This window comes from Cottoperca gobio, chromosome 5 (assembly GCF_900634415.1).
Source record: "Cottoperca gobio chromosome 5, fCotGob3.1, whole genome shotgun sequence".
Classification (NCBI taxonomy): domain Eukaryota; kingdom Metazoa; phylum Chordata; class Actinopteri; order Perciformes; family Bovichtidae; genus Cottoperca; species Cottoperca gobio.
The window spans coordinates 21,314,716-21,342,159 of NC_041359.1; the positions used below are offsets into that span (position 1 = coordinate 21,314,716).

General features: G+C 40.6%; 1 protein-coding gene across 4 annotated transcripts in view; it reads left to right on the forward strand.

Moving 5' to 3' along the window:
- The first annotated feature begins 834 nt into the window (after positions 1 to 834).
- The window catches only part of tox2 (TOX high mobility group box family member 2), an 88,404-nt gene continuing 61,794 nt past the window's right edge, over positions 835 to 27,444 (forward strand). For all 4 annotated transcript variants that reach the window (XM_029431975.1, XM_029431977.1, XM_029431978.1 and 1 more), the window contains exon 1: positions 835 to 1,365. In XM_029431975.1, coding sequence (XP_029287835.1) covers positions 1,282 to 1,365 — 84 coding nt within the window. In that variant the 5' untranslated portion in view covers positions 835 to 1,281. The remainder of the gene's footprint in view (positions 1,366 to 27,444) is intronic.

Below are 27,444 nucleotides of genomic sequence, written 5' to 3' on the forward strand. Positions count from 1 at the left end.
TGAAATTTTGAAATGCAAAATATATAATCATCTTAATAAATGTGATCATCAAACCACCCAGCAATTTATAATACAGTCAAATTTAGCTCAGCCTTGATCTTTGACAATGGTAAAGTCAGTGATAAATATTCCATTAATATAATATGATATAATATAATAAAATATAATAGCATGACACACAAAGGGACCATGTTTCTGCATTAAGTACTTTTGATGCTTTAAATGTATTTTTCAAGTACTTACATTCTTTTTCTTCAGTGATAATTATGTTCAAGAAATGTATTTATAAAGGAGTATTATTTTTTTTACATATACATATACATATTTTTTATAAATCATTTGAATACTTACTCCACCACTGTTGTATATACTTCTTCAAATACAGGGAGTGGACACATCCATTCATCCAATTTGTATACCGGTTTAGTGTCAAAGGAGGACTAGAGCCAAGTCAGGACTTGGTTGTGATCTTGATGACACCGGTTTAGAGAGAGAGCCAACAGTCTGTTCACATATCTTCTAAATCAGACTGATTAGAGTCAAATTAACTTGAGACAGAGATTAGATTTGTAATGTGTTCACTACCAGGCAAAGACTATCCCGCCAACTGAGAGGGGACTTGACCCCAGTTTTGGAGGACTCATTGTCCTACACCCCCCCCCTTCCTTCCCCTCCCAGCCCCACTGACCCTCCACTCCTCTTGTTCCTCCTCTGACCGGTAGAGGTCGCAGCCTAGCCCCTCTGTGGACGGGAACACATGGATGTATCTGAGCGCTCCCACATGACAAAGCTACAGCGCGTCTGGAAACCAGGAACCGAGCACGGGGCGTTTTTGGGACAAACCGTCGACAAGATCCATTCTGCATCTTTACCTGCAGCACGACTCGTCTCGGCTCGCTGACAAAACAACTTCAGTGAACGTTTGACTTTTTATTTTCTTGTGATCACTGAGGCGGGCAGCTCCCCTTCTTCTTCCCCCCCTTTCTCCAAGTGAACTTTATAGGGATGTTATATTCGAGCATCACTATGCTGAATGCCCAGATAGTGCTGAAGTAAGTGCAGGACGGGTGTGAAAGACCTCTTCTTCTTCTACTACTTTTTGTTCGGTTTAATAGAAAAAGAGAGGAAGAGAAAGAGAGAGAGTGTGCAGGAGAGAGAGAGAGAGAGAGAGAGAGAGAGAGAGAGAGAGAGAGAGAGAGAGAGAGAGAGAGAGAGAGAGAGAGAAGTCGCACAGGTTTTTTGGAGCTACGCTTTCATGCCGTCAGTCTTGCGGACTCTGAGATGGACGTCAGATTTTATCCAGCTCCCCCTTCAAGCGTGGGTTCATGTACTGACTCCGGTTTGGACTATTACCACTCCAACAAGGTAACAATTATCTCTACTTCTTTCGGTCACATATGCAGCACTCGGTATGATGATGCACGCGCGCATAAGTACATTGCTTACACATGGTGGACCATATATTACCGGGCGCAATGTGCATGTGTAGAAGGACCATTAGTGACGAGTGCTGCACTTTTAGTTCCCTCGGGATAAATGAGATAGAAATCAGTCTATGAGCTGTATTATCCCTGAACTTTGTTGTATTTCTGATGTGCAGATTGTTTTGAACTCTGCAGAAAAGCACACTATACACCTGTTCTAAACTAGAGCACGCCGGGTTTCCTTTAATTAGAATTTGCAAATGTGTTCATCTGGATAAACTATGGGTACGCTGTTCTGTAGCTGTCCTGTGAGCTGAGTTGGAGCGCACCCCTCTCTCCAGCGCACTGGAGCTACTGGCAAATGCTCACAAATTAAATGTGCCGTTTTTATTCCTTCTTAGAACTGAATACATGTAAACCAGCATCTTACCTGTATAAATTAAACCTTGCAGACCTGACTGCGGAAAACGCTATCTTATCTGCTCCTCACAGGTTGCCACATGGGTCAATGCACAATTAGTCCAATATACAACCATCAAGATTGCGTCTAAATGTGATAATGACCGCATGCTATGAATCTTTTCTTTTTGTGATGCTAATATGTATATAGTGCTGCTTTTTACTGACCAGTCTGCATTTTTATTTGTCTTATTTCTTTCTCCTTTCTCACTGAAAGGCTTGGGTCACACCTTTTTGCGCATACATCCAATCTCTTCAGTACACACATAATAACTTTTTAGGAATAAATGATTTATCAGCAACCTATAAAGAAATCACCCTTTGTTTGAAATCCTAAAGGAGGACATATTAGAATGGATTTATCAGCTTCTGTCAACACGGTCAAGAAGTTGCGAATCGCACATGCGTTTTTACGCACGAAATCATATCCAATATTACTGGACTGTCAGACACTTTTATTGGTAAATTGAAGTGGGAATAGGTGATATTTCTGTTGAATGTGACAGGGCCTGCTGTAAAGAGATCACTTTTTCACTGCTCCACTCTTTCCATGTGATGTACAGTGACACTGACTCTTTGCTTGACCGATAAACGATTTGCATTTAGGCAAATGACAAATGTACAAAACTGCCAAATAGTCCAAGATTACAAGTCACAAGCAACAAGGCTCGTTTTTTATGTGGTCAGGGTAAAACTTGTGTAAACATTTGGCAGAGCTAGAAGAAGGCGTTATACCCGCAGCCATTCAAATAGGTTTGCTTGTCTGAGCATCTGGAAGGCAGCCAGCAGGCAGTTAACATTTGCCGATGACAAAGTGAAACATTATAGCACAGTACAATATTTGACTTGTTAATCTCCCCTGTCCATACACACAGTCACCTGTATGTATACATGAGCAACATACTCTCTCACACACACTCACTTGCAGAGAGAGCTTTGAATTACAATACCTGAGACTACAGTCATTATTTAACCCCTAACTTACTGTAACATCAACCTAACCCCTTTAACTCTAAAAGAAACAGAGCCTACATCTGAATTCAAGCTTAGACCGTACCTTAAATTAGCCTGTTAATAAAGTGAGCACTGGCTAAATATTGTCACGTAGAGGTTTTTTTTGTAATTTTTTTGTCTTTGTGATAATGTTACAACGTTCACACGTGTTTGTTTGTGCGTGTTTAAGTGTGTGTATGGTTAAGTCTAGTTCACACACATAGGCATACACACAGTAGCTGCTGCGGATGTATATTTAAGATCACAATGAGACCTGGCTCTCTGACCAAGGCCATGTCTCAGGTCTTGTAGCGTTAACACAATGAACTGTAGTAGTTATCATGATTCAGCGAGCGCAGAGGTTGTTGGCCCGGTACGAAGCAGGTTTGGGTTTCAAGGACAGAATAGTATAACATTATCATTACTTAAGTAACAGCTGTGACTAAGATGTAAAATGACAAATGATCTGTGCTGTACCACCGCTAACTACACATAACTGTTGAATGCTGATACAGGAGCTTTATATGACGTTTTGGGAATAGTTCATCCTCTATGGCAGTTTCATTTCAGGAGCGGGATGGAGTTGACCCCCTGGAGTTGCACTGTGTGAGCAGGTGTTAACTGGGAAGCTTGCAAAGATGATAAAAGAAATATGATTTCTTTTGTATTTCACAGTATTTATGCAGTTAGTCATAGCTATTGCACGCATGCTTTTAATGTGTTTTTTTTTTTACATTTCATGTCTTAGAACATTTCACAGGAAATTGAAAAGACGATTCCAAGTTACTGATTTCTGCTGTAAGTAGCAGTTTAACAGGAGATGAACAGGCTCAAAAGTCTCATACTGTTGCTATTGAAGTCTCCTGAAAGTTGGTGATTCACCATCATTTACACTTGAAACAACCAGAATATATGTGTGAAACTCACCAGTGTGCTTGTGCAGCATTACTGTACAGTATTAAATACACCAACCAGGAAGTGTCTATAATAGTAAGTGGGACAGTTAATTAAAAAAACATCCAGCACTTCCTGTTTTAGCAGTGTAAACTCAGACACATCTATTTCAATAAGGAACTGTTAGGCTTTGTGAGAGGCTTTGTGTGTGTGTGTGTGTGTGTGTGTGTGTGTGTGTGTGTGTGTGTGTGTGTGTGTGTGTGTGTGTGTGCGTATGCCTGTATTCAAGCTGTTTTCTACCTGAAGGGGTTAATACATGAGGAACGTAAGGAATGTGTAAGATGAAACTAGTTCGAACTGATCGGCCACATTCACACTGATGATTGATTGATGCCTGACAAGGAATATGGATCACACTGACAGGATTAGTCAATACCACAAAACCCATGAATGCACTTGACCTTCGAATTTAGGCAATGGTTTTCCTGCAATTATACATTAAACACTAAGAAAATACAATATGTAACAACCATTAATGTATGAATCAAAGGCAGTCTAATGTACTTTATGCTTTGATTTCCTTTTTCAAACAAACATCTGATTCACATAATGATACGGAGATTATGCAAAACAAAAAGGCAATTGTGCTTCTCGACACGTCATTGTACATTCCTTGAAAAAACAACCTGTGCATCCACATTTCAGAACAATGCAAAGAACAAGACATGAGAGAAGCATTGATTTGTATTTTTTTTGCTATGAACCCCACGGCTCTGTTGCTCTTCTCAACTCCATCCAACTTGCATTGTCCTGCACTTGCACAATCACCGTGAGTCATCTTTACTTTTCGCCCAAGATTTCTCCTAATCTTTTTGAAGCTCTCTGTATCTTTCCTCACTGAGTGGGAGGCTTGTTTGTTCAGCGTACACTCAGCTGTGTATACCAGCGCTGAAGGCCACTTCTTCGCAAATGCCTGTTTTAGCGAGAGACTATTTGTCAAATGCATTATGACTTGTGCATACCCCCAGGCAGAATCACTCCGGTGAAATGAAGTTGGATAGATTACTGTAGCTGTTCCACTTTCTCCTCATCCCTCTTCCCTCTAACAACATGGTGCCCAAGAGAGAGGCTCTCAAGTAATTATACTGTAGTTATTCTGTAGGTTTATAATCCAATGGTTTGCAGATGTTATTCTTTACATGGTTGCAGTCTGTTCCAACTTAAATGTACGTTATTTATATATGCTGGGGCCATTTCCACCGCAGTGCGGAGCAAACTCTTTATTGATACACAGTTTGTGCAGTACTCACAAACGTGATATTTCAATCAGAGCATTACAAAACATGTGTGTGTGTGTGTGTGTGTGTGCAGTCAGTGCATACCTAATTGCTATCATACCTTGAGGCGAGATGTATTAAGCATGTTTTAAAGACAACCCTCGTTTATACACCGATGCAGGTTTTCCCACATGTAATACTTTGTACCGCCACATTGTACATCTTCACATGAGTGCAAGTAACAAGCAGCTGACATTTGTCCACCCAAAGAGCAATGAGGGCAACTTTTGCAGAGCACGTACCACCTCTTTTCAAGTGGTCCGTTCCATTTCCACCGCTACCCTAATCACTGTATTAGTCATGGGATACTTCAAAGTATGGACAGGAGAAAATATTTTCCATGTTGAATTCTCAGAATGTGTTTTTTTTTTCCCCTCTTCAAACATGACCGTAATAGAAACAGAAAAAAAGAAAGAGTTATTCCAGCAGTACCTCATTCTGTACACAGAGAAAAGTTAATTACATGGAGGCAAGCATTCTTGGGTCGACAGCGTGGACTTGGGGTTTTTCATTGTGCCCATTCATAACATTCTGCTGACTGGCCAGTCCGAGTTGCAATATCCCAACCGTTCTCACTGGGAAAATGTTAACCCATGCATGGCACTAATGCACACCAGAGGGGAAAACGCTCTCTAAAGCGGCTGGAACTGGGAATACTCAAAGTTATTGTTCTAATGCCGTCCCAGGCAGTTAACTGCGAGCAAATAATAGATAACATAAAATGGAGTCACTATATATATTCCCTCAAACAATCTACTTTGTAAAGTTATTTTTTTTTGGTCTAACCACATCCTGGCACTATTCATAATCAAGTGTTTCTGTCTCTCCACCTCTCCCCCTCTTTGTGTCTAACTTCTTCTCTCATTTACCTTCCCAGCAGCAATGTCAAAAGGTTATGGAGGAAAGCCGGATTGCCCGGGGCTGATTGTGTCTTTGAGTTAATGATAAGTAGCTACAGTGTTATTCTCTGGAGCAGCGGAGCTTAGATTGTGTTCTGTGCACAGACTATACAGTAGTAGAAAAAGGCACTATTTATGATTTTCCTTTTTGATTACTTGTTTAAAGCACGAGAGAGAAAAATCCAGGATGTTGAGTACATTTTTGAATAGAATCAAATTGGTAAATTATAGATACGTGAGTTGCTGCAGAACTTCACCTATGTTTAGCTACAACATATAGGAAAACTCCTCGCATTGGTGCCACCACATCAATGATACTATAGTTTCTATTCTGCAGCTACTCCTACATAGGATTTCATGGAGGATTTGAGGACTGTAATTGACTGTTTAGAGAACATGCAAGGGGATACAGTACTGTCCATAACAGGGATTTACAGGCATGGACTTCAGTTTAACCTACAGAATAGTGAAGATGGCAACGCCTCAACCAGACTCTGCAGCACTCCCGTTGCTCTGCACAGTACTTTAATATCTAGACCAGACATGACTCAGAGCTACTAGAGGTGTTAAGAGGGTCATAAGTCATGTATGGCTGAAAATAGATAGTGTAGTTTATCCTGCCCGGTTAGCCACTTAATCACCTAAGTCCATAGAAACAGGCTATTTATGTCGATGATTGATTGTATTAACTGCCAAGAATTCAGTCATGACAGTGCATTTTTAAAAACTCTTCCCAATATACTTTTGTGATATACTACTGCTATCAAAATCATTTCTATGCCGCTATCACATCGTAATCTATCAGCCAGAAAGTTGGTTTATTAAAAGAAATCACCAGCTTTTAGGGTGAGACTGATAGCAGTAGTTTTCAGGCTGGGTGACATGCATGGCAAACTGTAACGCAATGTGAAACACAGCCATCACAAGATGTCAGAGTAATTCCAATTTTGACATTGAACGTGAATCGAAGCAGCCCGGCCCCGGCCCAACTCATGCACCTCATTAAATCACATTAACCCTAATTATCGTTACTGCCCCTTGAAACCCAAATACTACATTCAAGGCTTGACTCCCGGCTCCTCAGCTGTTTCATCCCCTCGACTTGTGTAAAGGAGTCCAATGTGCCAAGGTGCTTTAAACTGTCTTCACCTCAGGAGGCCACTCGTTCCTCGGTAGCAATAGCTTAGCCTGTCTGTCTGCCTCTGTCTGTCTGGCCCCCACCTCTCTCCCCGCCACCCAGTTTCCTTGTGCTGTTTTAAATTCAGTTCTTGATTGGTTGGGGGATGGTGTGGTGGAATAGCATTTGAGAGGTTAGCTGGTTTGTGCAGGGAGGGGGAAGTAGATTTGTGGTGTGTGTGTGTGTGTGTAAAGAGAGAGAGAGAGAGAGAGAGAGAGAGAGAGAGAGGTAGATGGAGTGAAAATGGAGAGAGGTTTTAGGGGTACTTTATTTTTCAGCTCGCCCTTGAGTCTGTAATGTCATTCAACGATGTGGAAACCAAAACGAGCCTTGCCACCAGATGTGTTCCAGTCCAGATAGCGACTTGAAAGACAGACGTTTATTGTTTTAGTGCATTTGGTGTGGTTCAAACCCAAACTGCATGAAATGCTGATTGATGGATTTCACTAATGAATGTGTGTGTGTGTGTGTGTGTGTATAAGAGGGGGGAAAAGAGAGAGAGAGAGAGAGAGAGAGAGAGAGAGAGAGAGAGAGAGAGAGAGAGAGAGACATCTGCTTCATGTGATTTATTTAACCATTTCTGTTCTCTGCTCTACGCTCTGCCCGCTGATGAGAAGGGGAATCTAAGTGTATTTCACTGCTACAGTAGCATTTCAAAGCAGATTCATTTTCTTTCTATCAGCACACAAATAGGAAATGATACAAATCTTTTTAGTAATGTTTCCCTTTGATAGCTACGTAATGTGGCCTTGATATTTCCATAAAGTATACAAACTAAAACAATACTGTATAACAGGCTTCAATAAAGATAAGTATGCATGACAACATATCACACAGTTGCATAGTAGGCTCTGTTTTTTATTATAACAATAAGCCTAAGTCAATATAAACACTGTGACCTTCTGTTATAACTTTATATCTTTAGTTCACCAAGGGCAACAACCAAACCTATTGTTGATGCTGACATTTAGCATCATCCACATGCATGTGGTTTAGAGTGTAGGTCAGGAAGTGCGCAGCTCAGACTGTTTTTGCAAGAGTTTCAGCATCCCTGCTGTGAACCACGTGTCCTTAATTATCATACACAAACAATTTTGGCGTTCCTATTGTTTTACTGTTAAGGTATCACAGCCAAGACGAATGCAACAAAGACAAATCATTTTCCGTGTGTCGAAAAGGCAGCGATTTCCCCGAGCAAGAAAGCTGATCTTCATTAGGATAATTGCTTCATTTGATTCATAGACAAATAGACCACAGAGTGATTATTCTAGATGCAGGAGATTATGAGTGTAGTTATTGGCCGTGGCAGATTTGTGTAAAGCAGGCTTTGGTATATGAATTAGAGTAATCATTGTATGAGAAAACCATATCAACATTTCACATAAGCACAGACGGAGCTCATCATCTTTGACTTTCACACTCGCAGAGATCTCACAGTTCAGCCAACAATTTGCTTTTCATTTCATCTCTCTGGGAATGTTGTGTTACAGCCTACGTTTTGGTACTTTCATGATTCTTTTTTTCAGCAAAAGCTCTACGTGAAATGGTATGAGACTGCCGTTTAGTCTATAAGCAGGAAATGAAACACTAAGGAGAGGAAGGAGTGAAGGAAAGGGGTGGGGGGGTGACGCAGATTTTTGAGAGATGTTGACAGATCAGAGTGGGGAAGTTCGGCTTGAAAGATAAGATCTACCTTGGATATCACAGGATTGGGAGGGACAGTGTCAAGCGGAAGTCAGGCACCAAATCACCCATCAAAACTGTTGACTCAATCCTTTACTGTATTAAATAGTAGACTGACAGCTGATCCAGGTACAGGTTAATAAAGTTTTGTATTATTTAAGAAGCACAGGGAATTTCTGTGTGAGTTGCAACATGGCACGCGGTTTATTTGTTGGCAATTCAATCTGCTGGCTTCACTCCCGGTTCTGCGTTTCCTCTGATAAGGTCAGCGAGGATGGCTTGATCCAACAGATTCTATAGGATAAATGTATAAAAACACTGATAAACTGAGTGTCTGCGCCGTCCAAGAATGCAGCTGTCGGGTGTATTAAGAGGGGTTCGCAACACGGGCAAACATGCACAGTTGTCTTAGCTTCCTGAGGCATGTCCTGTGCAAATAGAACTGGAGATGGCTGGTTCAGGCCCACACTCACAGACCACGGGCCCACTGAGTACACACACTCAGAGACGTACACACTCTCACAAGTCGACACACACACACACACACACACACACACACACACACTCATACATGCAAATGCAAGCATGTCCACACTCGCATAGCATAAATAAACACAAGGCTCACACGTGTGAGCACAAAGACCACAGAGATGCTGCCGTGTTGTTGTGGAGCTACTGCTGAAGTGATTACTGTACTTTATAGTATTAACAGTTCAACACATTCAGTAAACTGTGAGTGTGATCACAGACATTTCTTGGTAACCCTAGTTGCTTCCTTCTCTAATTGCCATGTGTGACCAGCCTCTTCGCATGGTGACATTATTAATGATAAAGACAATCGATCATCGACATTACAAATACACCCGTTACTAAAATGAACACTTTTGAAGCTCGTTCCACTTGTGATGTATTAAATGTCAATAGATCGTGTTTGAGTTACTTCGGGATTACACAGGAAGTTTGTTGGCTGGTTCGGCCACCAAGGATTGGTCCGTGTGCCGTTTGTGTCTGTGCCGCTCTGAGCTAAGTGTGAGTGTGTGCGACTCCCCTCCCTATCACTACAAACCCACAGTCCCCCTAGGCCCCTTTTTTTTTTTTTGCCTTAGTCTAGTAAACCACCTCTGGCACTTTTGGGCTTTGTTCATAATATTTTCATTGTAGCTTTGCTTTGCTTTCCAGGAATTCCATTCACTGTGTGTTGATAGTCAGCTTTTGCTACCCCAAGATAACAGCGTCACATAAGAGTACTTAATCTTATGGAAGAACTGCACTCTGTGCTTAAATGTAGATGTAATGGCGCGTCTCTCCAGCTGAATTTGTTTTGGTTTTGCTGTCTTTCAGCTTCTTTTAACATCGACACACACGCAGAAATAGATTATTCAGTAATGCATACAGGGGCTTGATATTACACATTTGTGTTGTGACTTGACGTTTGTACCCTTCGTATATTGATTATGGATATATAGTAGCTGCTTTAGGTCTGTTTTAGGCCCTCTGTATGATGATTGGTATGTGATGTGTTGGTGCAGCTGAAAGTGACTGTGTTAACTGTGCAAACACAGCATTGCTGGCACTCCTGGTTTCACTTAATCTTTGACACAAAGGCACTGGCATGTGGCCGGGCTCTCAGACAGATTCAGTGACAGAGAGAGAGAGAGAGAGAGAGAGAGAGAGGGGTACGGGTATGTGTACAGAACTGGGGGGGATGTTTTGCTTAAAATACATTTTAAAGCGTTTACACTTATTTATTTTTTCTTCTTTATTCCAGCTAGACAGGAAGATTACATTTTTGGGGGATTTGGCCTTGAACAGCCCAGTCAGTTATTAGGATTTCCTGAAGCAAACACAGCATCATGTGACTGAAGCCATGCCTGCTACTTTGGTCACCTCAGGACCTTATTCTGGGTTTGTAGTATACGCACAAGTCCACACTACTGCCATTCTTGATGGATGATTTATTTGCCTGCCATCCTATAATTACCCACCGGGTAGACTGGAGGACCTCTCTGAGATTATAGTTTGTCTTTGCCGTAAAAAAAAGCCTGAGACACTAAACGACTTGGCAGTAAGCTCTTTTAAAGGATCTTTTGATGTTTTATCAAGCACTGAAACATTAATTGAAAATGTATTCATCATCTCTGCAGTGATGGAAATGGTGAAACAAACTGTTAGAGACATTTTAAAATGGAAAACGTTCATTTATTTCCAAATTGTCGTGTTATCTGGAGTTCTTATGACCGCAGTTGGGCTTTGCTTGTACTGAAACGTTACCTGTTGGCACCGAAGACTGTTGTTTGCATGGTTTGATATCTTTCAGATGCAGAAGCATTGCTTTCAGATACATATCGAATGAATATTTTCACATCAAAAGACTTGTTTCTGTGTTTTTTGAACATTGCTGTAGGCTAGAAGTATGAATCCAAAAAAGAAAAGCGGTGACCTATCATCAGACTTTGACAGGATTCTGCTGACACCAGTCATGGGTAATCACCAGTTTCTTGGCAGGAGAAAGGTGTTAGTTCTTTCTAGAAACACACCAGCTAATATTCTTTTAATTGACTTCAGAGAAACGGTATCAAGATGTGCTGATGAAGTTACAAATTGGCTAAAGCTGCTCATTCTGAGAGCCAGCTCTCCTTGTTCCTTTTTGGTTTGGTTTGTTGTACTTTCTTCGGCTCCGCATAATGACGAGGGTGGAAGAGTGGAAGATTTCAATTACTCTGAGAAAGTCAAGGAGGTTGTTGAAGTTTGAGAAATACAACACGGGCTGGTTGATATGTGGAGATTGTGCCCATTTGGAATGTAATTAAATTGGCTTGGCTGCTTGCCACTGAAAAAATACATTCCTTTTTTCTCATCTGAAATGAAAATGTATAGAGTGTTTTGCTGAAAAATGCCTTGAGGAAACAGTAGGCTGTTGAATATTTGTAATACAGCTTGCACTGTGCAGTTGAAATGAGTTTTGAGATGAGTTATCCATTGTGGTTTCCCCTTTGACATTTCAAAGGTATGCAGCTTTTGAACCATGGATTTACTGTAATCTATTTTTTTTCTATTATTGATGTGTGGTTGAGTTATAAACTGTAAATTGGCTCCTCTGCCATTTCACTGGCTCTGCCATGTCAAAAAACCACGAGGCCATTGCACAGTAACAGACTTTGTAATAATGTTTATATATAGTCACATGTAAACCCCAGTTGTTGGTCTCAGTCTACATATGAAACTGTACAAGACCGCTGTTTACCATATAGAGTGTGTGAATCTTTCACCAGCTCTTCAACAGCACAAAGTAACCAATCCATACTGAGACATGTAACCGGCTTTACCAACCGTTCTAATTTGAAAGTAATGACCAACTGAATTATACGCAAAGACACACAGAAAATAAACACTGCAAGGTGAATGCTGCGGCGGTAATTCAACGTCAGCAAATGTTCTCACCTACACTTTCAGAATTTTAAGAAGGGATCAGTCTGTATTTATTAGACATCTGCTCTTTGATTGATATTAAAAGGCTGAAACAAACGCTAGCGTAAACTAAGACATTAATTATCATCCAAAGGACAATAGATGAAAAGATAATGTTAAGAAAACCAGTGTCATCACTTCCTTCCTTTCAGCTTTAGACCAACAGTAATTGACATTTAAGGTTGTTTTGGCACGCAGTACAAAGTGATCTTCCTCTTCTTCGATTGACCTCAGAGCGGAATGAACCGCAACAACAAAAGAAGAAAAAATAACTTGTTATCAGTTTTGTGTTGGAGATCTTTGGAAACTGTACAGGTTTCATGGTTTCATTTCAAGCATTTTTAATGCTGAATAATAACAGCAATCTCTTTCCTTTCACAGTGTGAAAACGCCCAAACAATATGTATAATGAGAGAAAAGGAGTGAAAGAGGAACCGGCAGATGCATTCGCAACTATAAATGTGATCTGTTGTGCGTTTGTTGTGGAGTATTAAAAAAATCCAGCTGCCTCTGATCCACTGTTGCCTGATCTGCAAATGGATCGAGCTGCCCAGCAGAGCCGTTCTTACAAAATCAGCCTGGCATGGCGTTATAATAGCTTTTCCTTGTACATGTCCTGTCAAATCAACTTAGCCTCTTTGGGTGCTATTTTAGTGTTAGTCACATAGTCGATAGAAGAAACTACATGTCCTGTGTGTCGCCTCGTGTCCCCCAGAGAGCACAAGGAAATATACTTGTATGTCCTACGCTGTACTGCTTTTCATTACACCATGACACTTTTAGAAAGTGTACTTTGAAACCAGATCCATGGAGCGAGGGAGAGAGGTGTTGAGATGATGAGTTAATTAGCCGGTCTACCACTATCCCGCTAATGGCTGTTTGCGGGTTCGCGTGTGCCGCAGCAGTATGTGCGCGTGGCTAAACGTCTGTGTGAACCCAGACTTAGGGATACACTGTTAAGCCGTAAAATGATGTAGGTTTCTACTGTTACAACTAGAAAAACAAGCATCCGGCAGAGAGGAAGAGGAGATGGAGAGATAGAGCTTTATCTGGCAGATAGAGAAAGAGGCCTGACGAGTAAATCTGCAAACTTACGGAAAAAAAAATGAAAAGAATAAAATCGTACACCGCACATTAGCATTGACACATGCACACACATTCAAGTCCTCTTTCCCAGGCGTGCATGTGTTGACAGGACACCAGCTCTCACTTTCATTTGTGCTAATGCACCTGCTCACACTCACTGTTGTTGTCATTACAGCAGCGAACGTCGATCAAACAGCGGTGTTCGTACCACAGTGTGATCACGCGGTCATTTTCTGTTCCAATCGCTAAAATACAAGGAAGATGTTTGTCAGTGCAAAACCAACAGTGCGAGCGTTTTGTGAGGATTAAGTCTAGGACTATAAAAATATCAAATCACGATTATTTTTGACGGATATTGCAATTGCGATGTGATTTACAACACTGGAGGGAATAATTTATATTGTTTGTCAGGATCCGTACCAAACAAAGTCTGTAGAATACGATTTGTAGGCCGGGTCATCTTCGCAGCACCAGACTTAACTCAGAACGGTATTTTGACACATATTTTGCCTTAAATATTAAACCTCCTGTGAAGTCCATATTGCGATTTTGATACATTTCATATTAATTGTTCAGCTGTAAGTTTAGACAAATTGAATCAATAGAAATAGAAATCAACAGATGTATCGATAACAAAAGCCCTAAAAGAAACCAATGGACTCCATCCATCCTTCTTCTCCTCCTCTTCTTCACTTTTCGTGTGAACCAATCACTATGTTTAGTTTAGCTCTAAATGTAAGCAGTCGTTTTAAGATGTTTGGACAAACGCTCCGTCCAGTTTTATTGTGTGGACCACAGAAAGGTGTCTCTTTGAGAGTGAAGCAGCACATATGCAAACATGTAGATACGGACAGTTAATCCCTGAACCAGTGCCTGACCAGCAACACTTCCAGCTTTTCTCACATTACAATAACTTCTCTCTTCATTTTAAAGAGACCAAACTCATTCTGCCGTGGGGTCAAGATTTGGAACGTCAGCTTCACATTCTCGTTACTCTTGTAGTTTGGCTGCGTACTGTATTAATTCTTGACATCCCTTTTACAATAACTAAGATTTTGCTGTAGTCATTCATGCTTGTTTAGTGTATTTGGCAACTACTATGACTAAGCCGCACAAACAAACCCAAGCAACAAAGCAGCACGAGGGGTAAGCAGGTTTCGCATACGACAGCGAGGTGACGGATGAGCTAATTGGGGATTAACAGTTAATAACTGAAAGAGGTGAGAGAAGTGTTGAGTTCCTCCATGTGCCAAAGTCTGTGGTGATACTTCTTCCTTCCTGATCCTGCTCACAATTGTTTCTCACCTGCCCTGCTGTTATTTCTATCTCCCTGGATTCTCATCCTCTCTGTCTCACTCTGGATTTCTCATCTCCCCTTTCTCTAACCCTCTTTTTATTCTCTCTCTCTCTCTCTCTCTCTCTCTCTCTCTCTCTCTCTCTCTCTCTCTCTCTCTCTCTCTCTCTCTCTCTCTCTCTCTCTCTCTCTCTCTCTCTCTCTCTCTCTCTCTCTCTCTCTCTCTCTCTCTCGGGTATTAGTTGCAAATGCAGAACTAAGTGGCTGTGACAACATTCTCAGATGCTCCAGCTGCCACAGATTTATTGAGTTATTAAAGTAATGTACTGTGATTAAAAATGCAAAATTTCCCTAAATTGTATGCCAGTTTACATCGTTTTTTTTTTTTCAGAAGCTGATTTAATTACATGGAAAATGTAACAAGGCCCGATGATTCAATCTTTGCAGCCAATTGCCTCTCCACACAAAAATGAATTACCTCATGATACAGAATTATTGTTTGGGCAACAGAAAGTGAAATGACAGTGGGATTCCTTTAGATTGAATAATCAGAGTGTTTTGCTGTTTCATTTGCACAAATGCTTACATTTGAAACATATTAGATTATCTTGCATTTTGCTCGTATATCATCTCAGCAATCCTACCTCGGGCCATAATCTCAAAGTGAGGCTTTGAATTGCGTGTAAAAATACAGATCTTTTAAATTCCAGCTGTTGAAGTAAGCCACTCAATACATGCAGGGCAGTTCTGGTTTTACATTAAAAGCATGGATTTTAAATAGAGGGAGGAAAAAGTTTCTTTACCAATATTATTATGAATTATGTCCTTTCCCCTGGAGGATTTTTGTCAGTGTGCTTTCCACGGCTCATTTTGGCCTCTCATTATGCATTCATGTATTCATTTATATAATGCGCAACACTGCAGCTTCATTGGACAAATCTCAGTCGTTTTGGACAGCATTGTGTATGATGCATGAATGTTAACATTTATTTTCTTTGAATTCAGTGTTTTTTTTCTTTCTACTTCAAGCAGTCCGTTTCTCCTGCTACCGTTATTTTGCAGATTATGCAAGGCCCCTTTTGAACATCACTGGATGGAATCAGCTCCTGAAAAAGTAATTCTCATTTGAATAATGAGATAGAACTTTTTCCCTTGATCACTTGATCTTTGCAGGGCACTTCTGCTGAGCAGCAGATAGCACCCCGCCGCACCGTTATTCCAGCCCCTTTAAAATCTCTGCCAGATTACCAGAACTGCTTCCGATATTGTTTGGATCCCTTTCCACATTTCTCAGTGTACTGTAACAGATCCTCAGCAGTATCAGCACCGCTTTACCGCCCTGCCTCCTGACCAGGTCATATAGGTGAGCGTGTGAAATATCCGTGACCATGTCAGATGTCTTTTTCCTCTCTGGACGGGATTGACTCATATGTGGAGTACAGCGGCGAGTGAGCGACTCCGGCCTTCCAGATGTCCTAGACATAACAGAGGCTTGTCAGCTCTGTGGCTGGGCTCTAAATGGGTCACTCTCCTTGATATCACACAGCTCCTTCACAATGACCCCACTGTTCTCCTGATATTACAGCACACCAGGTGGCTCACTATGAAAGTCATGGCCAGACAAATGTAGGCGTCGTGTGTTCGGGAGTAGTCAGAAAGGAAACTGCAGAGCTGTAAAGGTATAGAAATGGTTTTAATAAACACCACAGCCAGAAATGCAAGCCCTCTAACATAAAGAAACAACATGAAAAAAAAGTAATTTTCTTTTACTATATGGTTTTTAAGCATCTCATGACGAAAACCTTTGATATGAGGGAAATGCTTTTTTCACTGATCTGCTATTCACGTCTTCCTGGGCAGTCGCATGGATGTATGTAACATAACATGCTAGGGAGCGCTGCAGATGAGTAGGAGGGTAGTAACAGAAGAAAAAAAAAAGAAAGGGAGAGGGAGAGGGGGTGGGGGTGGGTGGATGGCAGTTCAGTGATTTCTGATTTATGGTTTGATTACAGTCTTTCCATCCTGCTGAAGACCGGCTGTATTTGCCTGCATCACGTGAACCTTTTCTCACATAGCCTAGTGGTGCAGCAAGCTCCAGCTCGTTCTGCTCCTCGTCAAAACGGAATTTACACACTGAGCGCACACACACACACACACACACACACACACACACACACACCCACACACACACACACAGAGAGAGACACAAACATGCACACGCACAAATACACACTGATTGAGAGATAAAATGGAGAATGGCTCTTTTAGTCAGCTGAGTAGTCTCCCCTCCAGCAGCCTGGCAACCATTCAATACCATTTACCTCCTACTGGGAAATAATATTGATATTCATAAATGTACCCAGTAAAAAAAAAAAAAGAAAGAACCCCCCCCCCTTCCCCTCCGATACAATAGAAAGTGTGATTCAAGCACAGGTGTGTCTTTGATTCAAAGTATCCCTCTCATCAGAATGAATATTCGAACGTTTATTAGTGCAAATATGAAATTCAATAAAAAACGATCTTTATTTGGAATATAAATGCCACCGTTTAGAAAGAAGAAGAAATGTAGCCATGGAAATTTTGACAATGAAGCTTTTTTGTTCACCTGTAGCTGACGGGAAATTCTCTCTGAGAGCTGCATTCCATTTATAGTCTAGAGTGATCAGACCTTGGCGAGAAAGAAACACAGTAGTGAATTGTGCTCCCTTTATGTGCCATTAGTGTTTTTAACCAGCATCGATCCACCTGCATTTAAAGCTTGTTGGTGTATGAATAGGACGAAAGCTGCAGTGAAAGAGCCAGTCACTGATATCATGTCTCCCCAGGCTTTCATTAAACTGCCATTCATTCTCCTCCTCAGGCCTCCTTAGGCCTCTTACTTTGAATTTTCTAACTGCACATTCTGTACCACTCCCGAGCCTCGTGAGTGAAGTAGTACATTTGAGTTCAACTTGTCACTCAGGCTGTAAAAATGCTCCAGTAAAGTAGAGAAACCAGAAAATCTAGATCTTGATTTATAACTTTGAAGGGACGGTTCCAGCTGCCAAAATACAACATTTTAGCACCGAAAGGTTGAGATTATTTTAAGAGTCGGTTCGTATAATAATAAAAAAGACTAAGCCGAGTAATGCTTACACCAGTAGTCTGTTTGTTGAACCCATGAAAGAAAAGCTAATGCCAGCCAGCACCGCTCCTTTGTGTAGTGAAGTACAAACACAACACAATTGAAATTTCAGTTTGAATTTTAGGTTTGTTCATTTTCAGTTGTTACAGATGAAGGCTTCATTTGCAAAAAACACATATTTCCGTTTTCATTTCTTTTTTTTATTGTGCACTCGAGGGAATATCAACCAAAGTCGTTTATTCATTTTAAGAATGACATTTATTTGTTTTTGCCAGAGACTCTTTGGGTTTCTTTAAAGGAGCAGATTTTGTGTTTCAAATACAACAACAACACTGATCTGCGCAGTTTAGAATAAGTACGGTCCTGTTGACACGTTGACAGGTCAGGAAATGGTTCCTGGGAGTGTAATAAGATTATATATAAGATTATGCGTTTTAATGTTGAAAACAAAAAGATAGATTTCATCTTTTTAAATAAATCGAAATATCTATATTGTCTTTTTTTCTTTTAACTTGAAGCCATAAAACACGAAACCGCTTATGGTTTTGTGGATCAGCGTTCATAACCTGACAGCAAAGCTCATGATTGTTTCTGGCAGCTCTCAGAAAGATCTCAAATTAACACCCTAGTGAAATCTGATGTTAAAAAAAACCCTGTAAAGACCAACCAGAAAGACGGGTGAGCTCGCAGCGGCTCTGGCATCGGCCGGTGCATTTGAATATGAACGACTCAGACTGAAAGGTTATGACCCATAAAGAGGGGGAACGATTTGAGCGAAGCGTGCAGTGGGGAGAAATGTCAGAGTGAGAATGGCAGGAAATATGTTAGTGACAAGGAAAAAGCTGCCCCTGGTATTCTAGAGCCGATGAGTAAAAATAGGGCATTGGGCAAGAAGGCAGGAAACCAGCAGAGCGAGGCCTCTAGTAGGAATTTCTTCTGGGGAGGAGAGATAAGGGACTTAACTCCCTCCTGTCTGTGCCGGCCGACTTTAACATACGACATGTGATCGCTGATCACTTATGTAGAGATGGACAGAGGAAGAGGAGATTGAAGAATTGAATAAATGATTTTAGCACTGACTGACATGTGTGTGTGTGCGTGTGCACTTCTGTGCTTTTTGATGATCTGTCACTTATTGAGCATCGACACAACTTTTTTAATTAGGTCAACACTTGCGATGGAAACCAAAGATCACACACACACACACACACACACATGAGGACTCTCTCACGCAAACACACACACACACACACACACACACACACACACACACACACACACACACACACACACACACACGTTGAGGGAATGGCTAAGAAGTGGAAAGTACCGTGTGTGAGAGTCTGAGGTTCCTCAGGTTAAAGAGTGGAAGTTAGACAATAAACAGTGGCCTTATCAGACTCTGGGCAGAGCTTCCAACCTGATAGCCCAACATATCACTCTGACTATTAGAAACAAATGTGACCTCTACACCACTTGCCTCAGCCCACTCACTCCCATGAATAAGCAATTTCGATAAAAATTGACCCCGAGTGGCAAGTTTGTCTCGGTGTTAAGATTTTAGACTTTTTGCCACACCACACTCATCACGCTGCATCATTTGATTTGCCCACACTTACGTGACCTCACCGAGACAAGATTTATCGTGATTTTTTACAAATCAAATCTTCAGGCCTCGTGGAATGTGAGATCAATTCCCCAGAAGAGGCGAGACAACGAGATGATTATCATATCGTTGATTACGGTAATTTGTTCACGCCGTGGCAGTTGTGCAACTGATAGGGCGTTCCCTGACAACTACACATCTGACAGGTTGACCACTTCTTAGAAGCCGTGGGCGGCTCAGGAGTTCTCGATGTTGATCTCGTGCAGGGAACAAAGTCACAACTTGCCAAACATGTACTCGAGAGACTAAAAATACATTTACAACAACAATAGAGGTCACTGACATTCATTAATTGTTTCTAAGTATTTTATTCCTGTTGTGAGAATAGAAAAGAAGCAAAACCCTGATGATCACATGTTCAGAATTGATTTCCTATAGAGAAATGTTTGCTATCAGTAGGAACATAGAAAGACATGTTTTAAGAGGCTTTTTGTTCCTTGACCAGCTCCAGTTGAACTCCTGCCCGATGTTAACTTCGCTTGACACACTTTGTGTTGTTGATTACATTTTGAACAGAAGCTACTGTGAATTTAAAAAGTCTAATTCCTGTCCCAGTTGTGCTGCTCTTTTCATTTATTGTAATGAATAGTCTGCCACTTATACAAATGTTGAATGACCCTATATGGCAGGCAGCTGGAGTTTGGGAATAATACAAAAGTGGGAGGGTAAAGATCAGCGTATAATTTAGGATTTTGGGAATACAAGATTTCTGCAGCACTCCGACAGAATAGTAGCTCAGTATGAAACATGCTCTTTGATAATTAGAGTTGAAAGTCAGAAGTGCTTCCATTGACAAGGGGAATGGTGTTACATAAGCGTCCTTATGTGTCCTTGTTGTGTCCACTTGCTGTCATATTGAGGACACAGCCTTCCCTCCAGCTATTATGCCGTATGAGACAATAACCTAAATACCTGTCGGATTGCTCTCCTTCTCTCTCTCTGTGCTTCTTCGCCTCTCTCCGTCGTTGTGATCCCATTTCGTTCTTACATTCTCTCTCTTGTTCTCTCTTCCCCATGCACCCCCCCCGTTACCCACACTCCCTCATGGTCACTCTCTTAAGTGATTGCTACATTTCATCTCATGGTAAATCGGCCGTCAGCCCGGTGAGCTATCATTATGCAAATGATGGGCAATTCAATTTCAGTTGGTCGAAGGGGGAATTTCTAATTAGGGTGAGGCACAGCACTCAAGATGGAGAGAAAGATGTAAAGGCAGAGAGAGAGGAAGGCAGAGAGGTGCTGGGAATGGATAGCAGAGGTAAAGAGAGACGGAGAAGAGCAAGGTTGCAGAGAGAGAGAGAGAGAGAGAGAGAGAGAGAGAGAGAGAGAGAGAGAGAGAGAGAGAGAGAGAGAGAGAGTTGGAAGAGTAGAAGTATCCCATCCATGAAATCAACACCTGCATCACAATTATACACTTTAGTTGGCTGCGAGTCTCCTGCCTCCTGCTCCTCCAATTGTTTTCTTTTTTTTCCCCTCATCCAGTTCATTTTAATGAAGCAGTGGTTTCTGAGCTTTCCTAGGAAAGCGTGTTTCTCATGCTCCACATTTGCGGATGCATTCACGGTGGAAACGCACGGTCCACACTGTGAACAACAAAGTTCTCAAATGACCAAGATGACAGTTGTTTCACACGAGGGGAAGGAGCGTTACTTAGTGTAAACTATAAATATCTACCTTTGACTCATCTGCTTGATCGACTCGTGTCATTACAATTGTCTCATAACTTGCGGCAAGTCATACACGCAGACTCTTTCACAGGGTTTCACAGTTTTGAATACAACTCTGAATCATTTCGCATTGCTTCACATGTTATAAGACTTTCCTCTTGGTGTTCAGAAATGTTCCCCCCCTTTTAGGTGTTATTAGTCAAGTTTCTCAAGTTAAGTATCAAGTGCTTGAGGGCTAATCTAAGTCAAGTCACACGTACATCTGTCACGTACAAAAACGACAAAACATTTGAAGTATGGATGCAAATAATGATTATTTATTATTACCGATTAAGGCGTTGATCATTTTCTTGATCAATGGATTCATTGTTTTGTCTCACAAATGTCAGAAAATAGGGGAAAACACAAATTGCATTTCATATAGAGCCCAAGATGCAATTTTCTGCTTTGTCCAACAAACAGTAAAACAAATATATATATATATTGAATTTACAGTGATGTTAAACAGGAAGAAGCAGCACATTTGGCCATGAAGGGATACTAAAAACATATTGGCAATGTACAGTTTTCTGCTACTATACATTTGAAATCTATTTGCATTTAAATGCATCATTACCAACCTCTGCAGAATGAGAGTGAATAATAAGATGTCAGATAAATGAACTGCCCTGCGTACACTATACTGTGTAAGGTTGGGTATCATGTGCAGTAGACTTGTACGTCTCTCTGTGTGAAAAGCTTTGCCATTTAATTCTGTAGCTAAACACTGATTTGCATTTGTGTACCTCCAGGAGCAAAACATAATCAATTATATTGATCAATGATGGATATTCAGTTTTATTTATATCGGTAGTGGCAGTTTAAACACATTATTTTTTATATTTTTTATATTTCCTACAATCCATCTCCATGCATCACATTTTCAGCCCACTTGATAAAAGTAGCTTCAGTATCAAGAAACTTCCCATGATGAATACAATTAATATATGTGCAGAATCTGCAGGTTTGTGTATTACACTTTCACAAATGATTCTTATGATGTGTGCTGCTGTCAAACTGGACCGGTCCTGTGCGGCACATTTATTTTTGATGGAGCATCTTTTTTCCCCTCCCCATCACTGTAATGATGCATTGGGCTTGTCCAGAAGGGACAACATGTTTCCTGCAGGGGAAGAAGAGAAAAATAATCCCTGTTTCAACTTGATTAAGTGAATGTGCTCAATTTAGCTGCATATTAGGGCTGTTTGCATACTCAGGTTGTTTGCGCCTCTGTGTGTGTTAGCGCTTAGTTAACAGTCATTTAGGATTTGATTTATATGATGGTTCATTTAAGTCTCGGTATCGCATGCCGTCCACTCTGTCTTTGTGTGTGTGCGTGTGTGTGTGCGTGTGGGTGTGGGAGTCTGTACACATATTCATATGGGCATTTTGACTGCTTTGCACATCCACATATATCTGAACATGTGTAGGTGTATGAATGTGTTGGGTATCAACCATACATTCACACACACACACATCACACACACACACACATCACACACACACACACACACACACACACACAGACACACACAGACACACACAGACACACACAGACACACACACACACACACACACACACACACACACGCACACACAGAACAGAGGATTCAGCTGAGATCAGCAGCTCACCCTAGGCTGTCAAATATTCTGTCAGCACAGCCCAAGAATCACAATTGGACTCTTTGGGAGGCATTAATTCAAAGCACCGTAACAATGCTCTGTGAAACCAAATCAACTGCCTGTAGTCAGCATATCAACTCTCAACCAACTCTCTCCCTCTATCTCTCTATCTCTCTCACCGCCTCTCTCTCTCGATCGCTCGCTGTCTCTTTCTACGACGTGTGATTGAACTTCTAAATATATTGCTAAAGCTGATTTACTGTAAAAGAGTTGCCTAACATAGACATCGACTTCCTCTGCAGTTCCTCTCTGGAACAGCAACCCTGCTAGTAAATGCATCTCAACTAATATTGTACAAAGCATTGGCACCATTTCAAATACAACTTTAATATATTACTGGCCGCTATTCAGTTTATGCTCTTTTAAAAGAATACAGAGTAATAATGATAATAATAATGATAATAATAATAATAATAATAAGCTTTATTTGTATAGCACCTTTCATATGAGAATTGCAGCTTCACAGCAAAAACATAACAGTTAGTACAAGATTAGACAGAATAAGAGCATTTACAGTACAATAACCACAGTGTTGATGTAAATGAGTCTGAAGTACCATTATAAAAATAACAGAATTAAAATAGTATAAAAATAGCAGATAAAATAGCAAAATTAAAATAATATAAAATAGCAGAATTATAATAGTATAAAATAACATTTTAGTATTGTGCCTAATTCCCCTATCTGTGCAGTACTTAATGACCTCCTGTCGGAAAACCACATTCATCACACCATTCTTGTAAATGTTTTAAACTATCAGGGCCATATTTTGAAAGCATGAGATCAACAATGGGCAAGAGTAATGCAAGTAAGAGATTACACGGTCTCATTATAATCCAAAATTGAACACGTTTTGAACCTTTTGGCACTTTTATAGTGGCTGCATATAACAAATGATTTCATTATCGATCTGTTAATTATTTTCCACATTAATCGATTGATCTTTAGTCAATAAAATGTCAGAATAAAATGAAAAATGTCCAAACTGACGTCTTCAGATTACTTATTTTGTCCAACCAGCAGTCCAAAATTAAAAAAATATTAAATTAACAATATTAGAAAACCAAGAAAAAGCAGAATATTTGTTATATTTTACCAGCTGGAATTACAGAACATTTACTGGATAATTGCCGTCGATTAAATGTCTGTCGGTAATTAACTAATCATTCCAGCACCGCTTCATTTTCCTGTCTTACTATCAGCACCATGTTTCTCCTTGTAATGCAGTACATATGGGAATTCATTTGCTGAGTTCTGTTAAAGGAAACATGAGGACATTTATATTACAGTCGCAAAACATTTCTCATGAAATCAGATGACAAATGCAAACTGACATTCGGGAGTCTCTACTCTCCTAAGCAATCCCAATTTGTTAAGGAATTATTCTCCTCAGCTTCTGCCTGCATTAAACTAATCTAGCCTTTGCGTGTACCTCTTCTTGGAAAAAAGGAAAGAACAGAAAAGAGAAAATCCCCTGTTTTTGTATTAGTTAAATCTTCTCCCAACCATCTGTTTTCTGCCTGTAACACACTAGTTGTGGCCAGTGCACAGCGGAGGTGCTGGCTCTGCTTGTTGGTTGTAAGTTGTATTGTTGTATCATCATGTTTCTTTTTGCCTTCAGGAAACCGTTCTGCAAACAAAAAACCCCAAAAAACATTTGAAAATGAAAGATTTCTTTTCTCCCCTCTGTATCAGAGAAAGCAAGGGCACCGAATGCGCTTTATTAATGTGCTCCATCTGTCCTGCTTTTGTGTCAACCGTAACATAAAGGGCAGGAAGTGACAGAAAAGAGAGTGAACTAAAGTCAGTGGTTATTCCAGTACATTTGATCACTTTGACGAATCCTTCGACAGACTTGACTTGACTGTTGATTGGAGCTGAATTCTTTAATTGCATCCATAAGTTTTACCCTATTTTCCTGTGTGGAGATTTAAAAAAACAAAATGCAGAGATTAATCCACTCAATAATCCACCCAGCCAGCTGTACTTATTATCTAGGCTTTGGTACAATTTTAGATGGTGCTGTTGAATTTCCTATATACAAGCCTGAAAACATGCGGCCAGGCTCTACATTGTTGTTCCAGTAGATACAGAATCTCTGTGACAGCCGTCTGTAGCTGCAGGTATATAGACACACACAATGTCAAGTTGGAAAGAACAAGCAAGAGTCGGGGGGCGGGAGAGAAAAGGAGGGTGGCACAGTGTCATAAAAGTTTGAGAAATGAGAACACAGTTGGGAAACCAAACTGTTGCAGATGCATAACCTCTAATTTCAATATTATGATAATTGTGTAAAGAGAGCAAAACCTTTTCACTAGTTTATCACGTGAAAAGGTTTCGACAGCTACAGCACCTCTGGTTAAGGGCGAGGTTAAGTTAAAGAGCTACCACATTATTGACAACGTTAGAATTAAGTTACCTACATTAGAACATGTTGTGGCACGAGTTGGGTTTGGAATTGCCACGATTAAAGAAAAATGTGACCTCCTTGCCCTCCTTGCGCTTTCCACTGTATGTTTTGAGTATTAAACAACATAACAATGTATTTGCATTTCAACAAACCCTGCTCATCTCTTCATATGCCAGGAGCCAGATGAATATACATATTGATAGAAAGCAAGAGAGAGGGGCTGATGTCAGAGGTTCGGCTGATGTATTGAGCTCGTGTGTAAATTACGATCTGCATTGACTGTTGGGACAACAAAAAACATTGGAGAAATATAAAGTGAAGATAAGGCAGGAGGAGGAAGAGTGGACGCATTGTGAGGCGAGAAGAGAAGTGAAAATAGGAGACGTGACGCGAACGGAAAAGCTTTATAGCGATTGTTATATCATTTGTTGTTGTTCCCACCTTAAAAGCGTAAGCATGTACGTACATACAAACATGAGTTTACACCAGGAATGGATGGAGAGTAAAAGCTGCGGTCAGCTATAAATAGCCCGAGCTCAAACGCTGGTGTTGGCTGGATAGTCCCAATGGTGTGATCAGTAGTTTGAGTGTCAGTAGTGGCCCGAGGCAGGTAGCCCCTGGGTTCATGTCCTGGTTATGGTTGAGCTGCTTAGGCCTCTGTTGACATCTCTTTTACACACACACACACACACACACACACACACACACACACACACACACACACACACACACACACACACACACTCATTTGTCTGCCTTACTCACTGCAGGTGTTTGGAAATAAATGTTACATACAAATGTAGCCGAATGGGATGTGACGAAGCTGTTTAATTATAATCTACGCAGAAATAATCAGAAACATCTAAACAAACAATCACTGTATGCATCAATATGTTTTTGCAGTTCAGGTCTAGTTTCCATCCTTCAGTAATCAATGCTTTGTATTGATTCACTATATTACACAAGTACTTGCTTAACAATGGAGTCCAAACACATTTCTGTACATGAACTTTGAGGCATAACTTGAACGCAAGGTGCTTCTCTGTTTATATCATAGTTTAAGTCCGGCCTTCGCTTTGAAATAAACAACATTTAAATGTCATTGTCTTCAAGGTCTGAAGGCTAAAACTCGCAGATGGTGGTGGTTATATTACTGTAACATCAAACGCTGCAAAGTAAACGAGGTTTCATAAAGTTGAGAATCCTAAAAATCTTATAAAATGATTGTATGATTGTTGTACATACTGTTCACTCCTCCAAACTGAGATGTAAATTCATCTTATGATTAAATATAAACCCAAAGCAAAACAAGTATGTCAATATTATCAGATGTAAAGCGTAGCGGAAATTACACCTCAATCATCTGTCGTCAAATTTACAAAATATATGAAGGGGACGTGATTCATCGCAATATGCACACCAATGTCGCACTCTGCAGTTGGTTTAGTCTCAGAGTTAAGTCTCTAAAAACCACTGAAAAGGTGATTCATGCTCTGTTATTGACTGTCAGACCACCGCAGCCAGAAATGCGACTGATATTGTGCAATATGTTTCTGCAACAGCATTGACAGGATAACGTATGTCGAAGTATCAGGAACAACGGCACCCATTTGAAATGAGAGTGATGTTTTGTATCATTGGTTTTCTGACGTCACCGTGCATGTATTGTTGAGTGCATACTGTACATACAGTATGCAGCTCTGTCTAAACACAGTATGTGTGTACATGCATGATTGTGTGTGTGTGTGTGTGTGCGTACATTACTGTATACTATAGATGAGTGATAGGGTTTCCTCATAAGCCGGTCTAGGCCCTTGCATTCCTCTCATCGGTGGAGTCTGATGTGTGCAGGCCTTTCAGCTAATCTGGGAAGAATGTGGCTGCAGACACACATGTGTTCCATTAAGTCCAGATCTGCGTAAATAATATAACATGCAACAGCTAACGTTACAGGTAACTATACCCCCACAGCTGTGCCTTCGGCTTTGCACTGCCCCCACCTCCCCCGCCTATAAAAAGGCAACGCCGATATCTAATGAGTCGATGTATCGCAGCGCACACTGTGCTTTAGGCTGCCGATTTGCAGAAAAATAAAGATGATGAATATTTATAAGATACAAGAGCCTGACAGATAATGGATT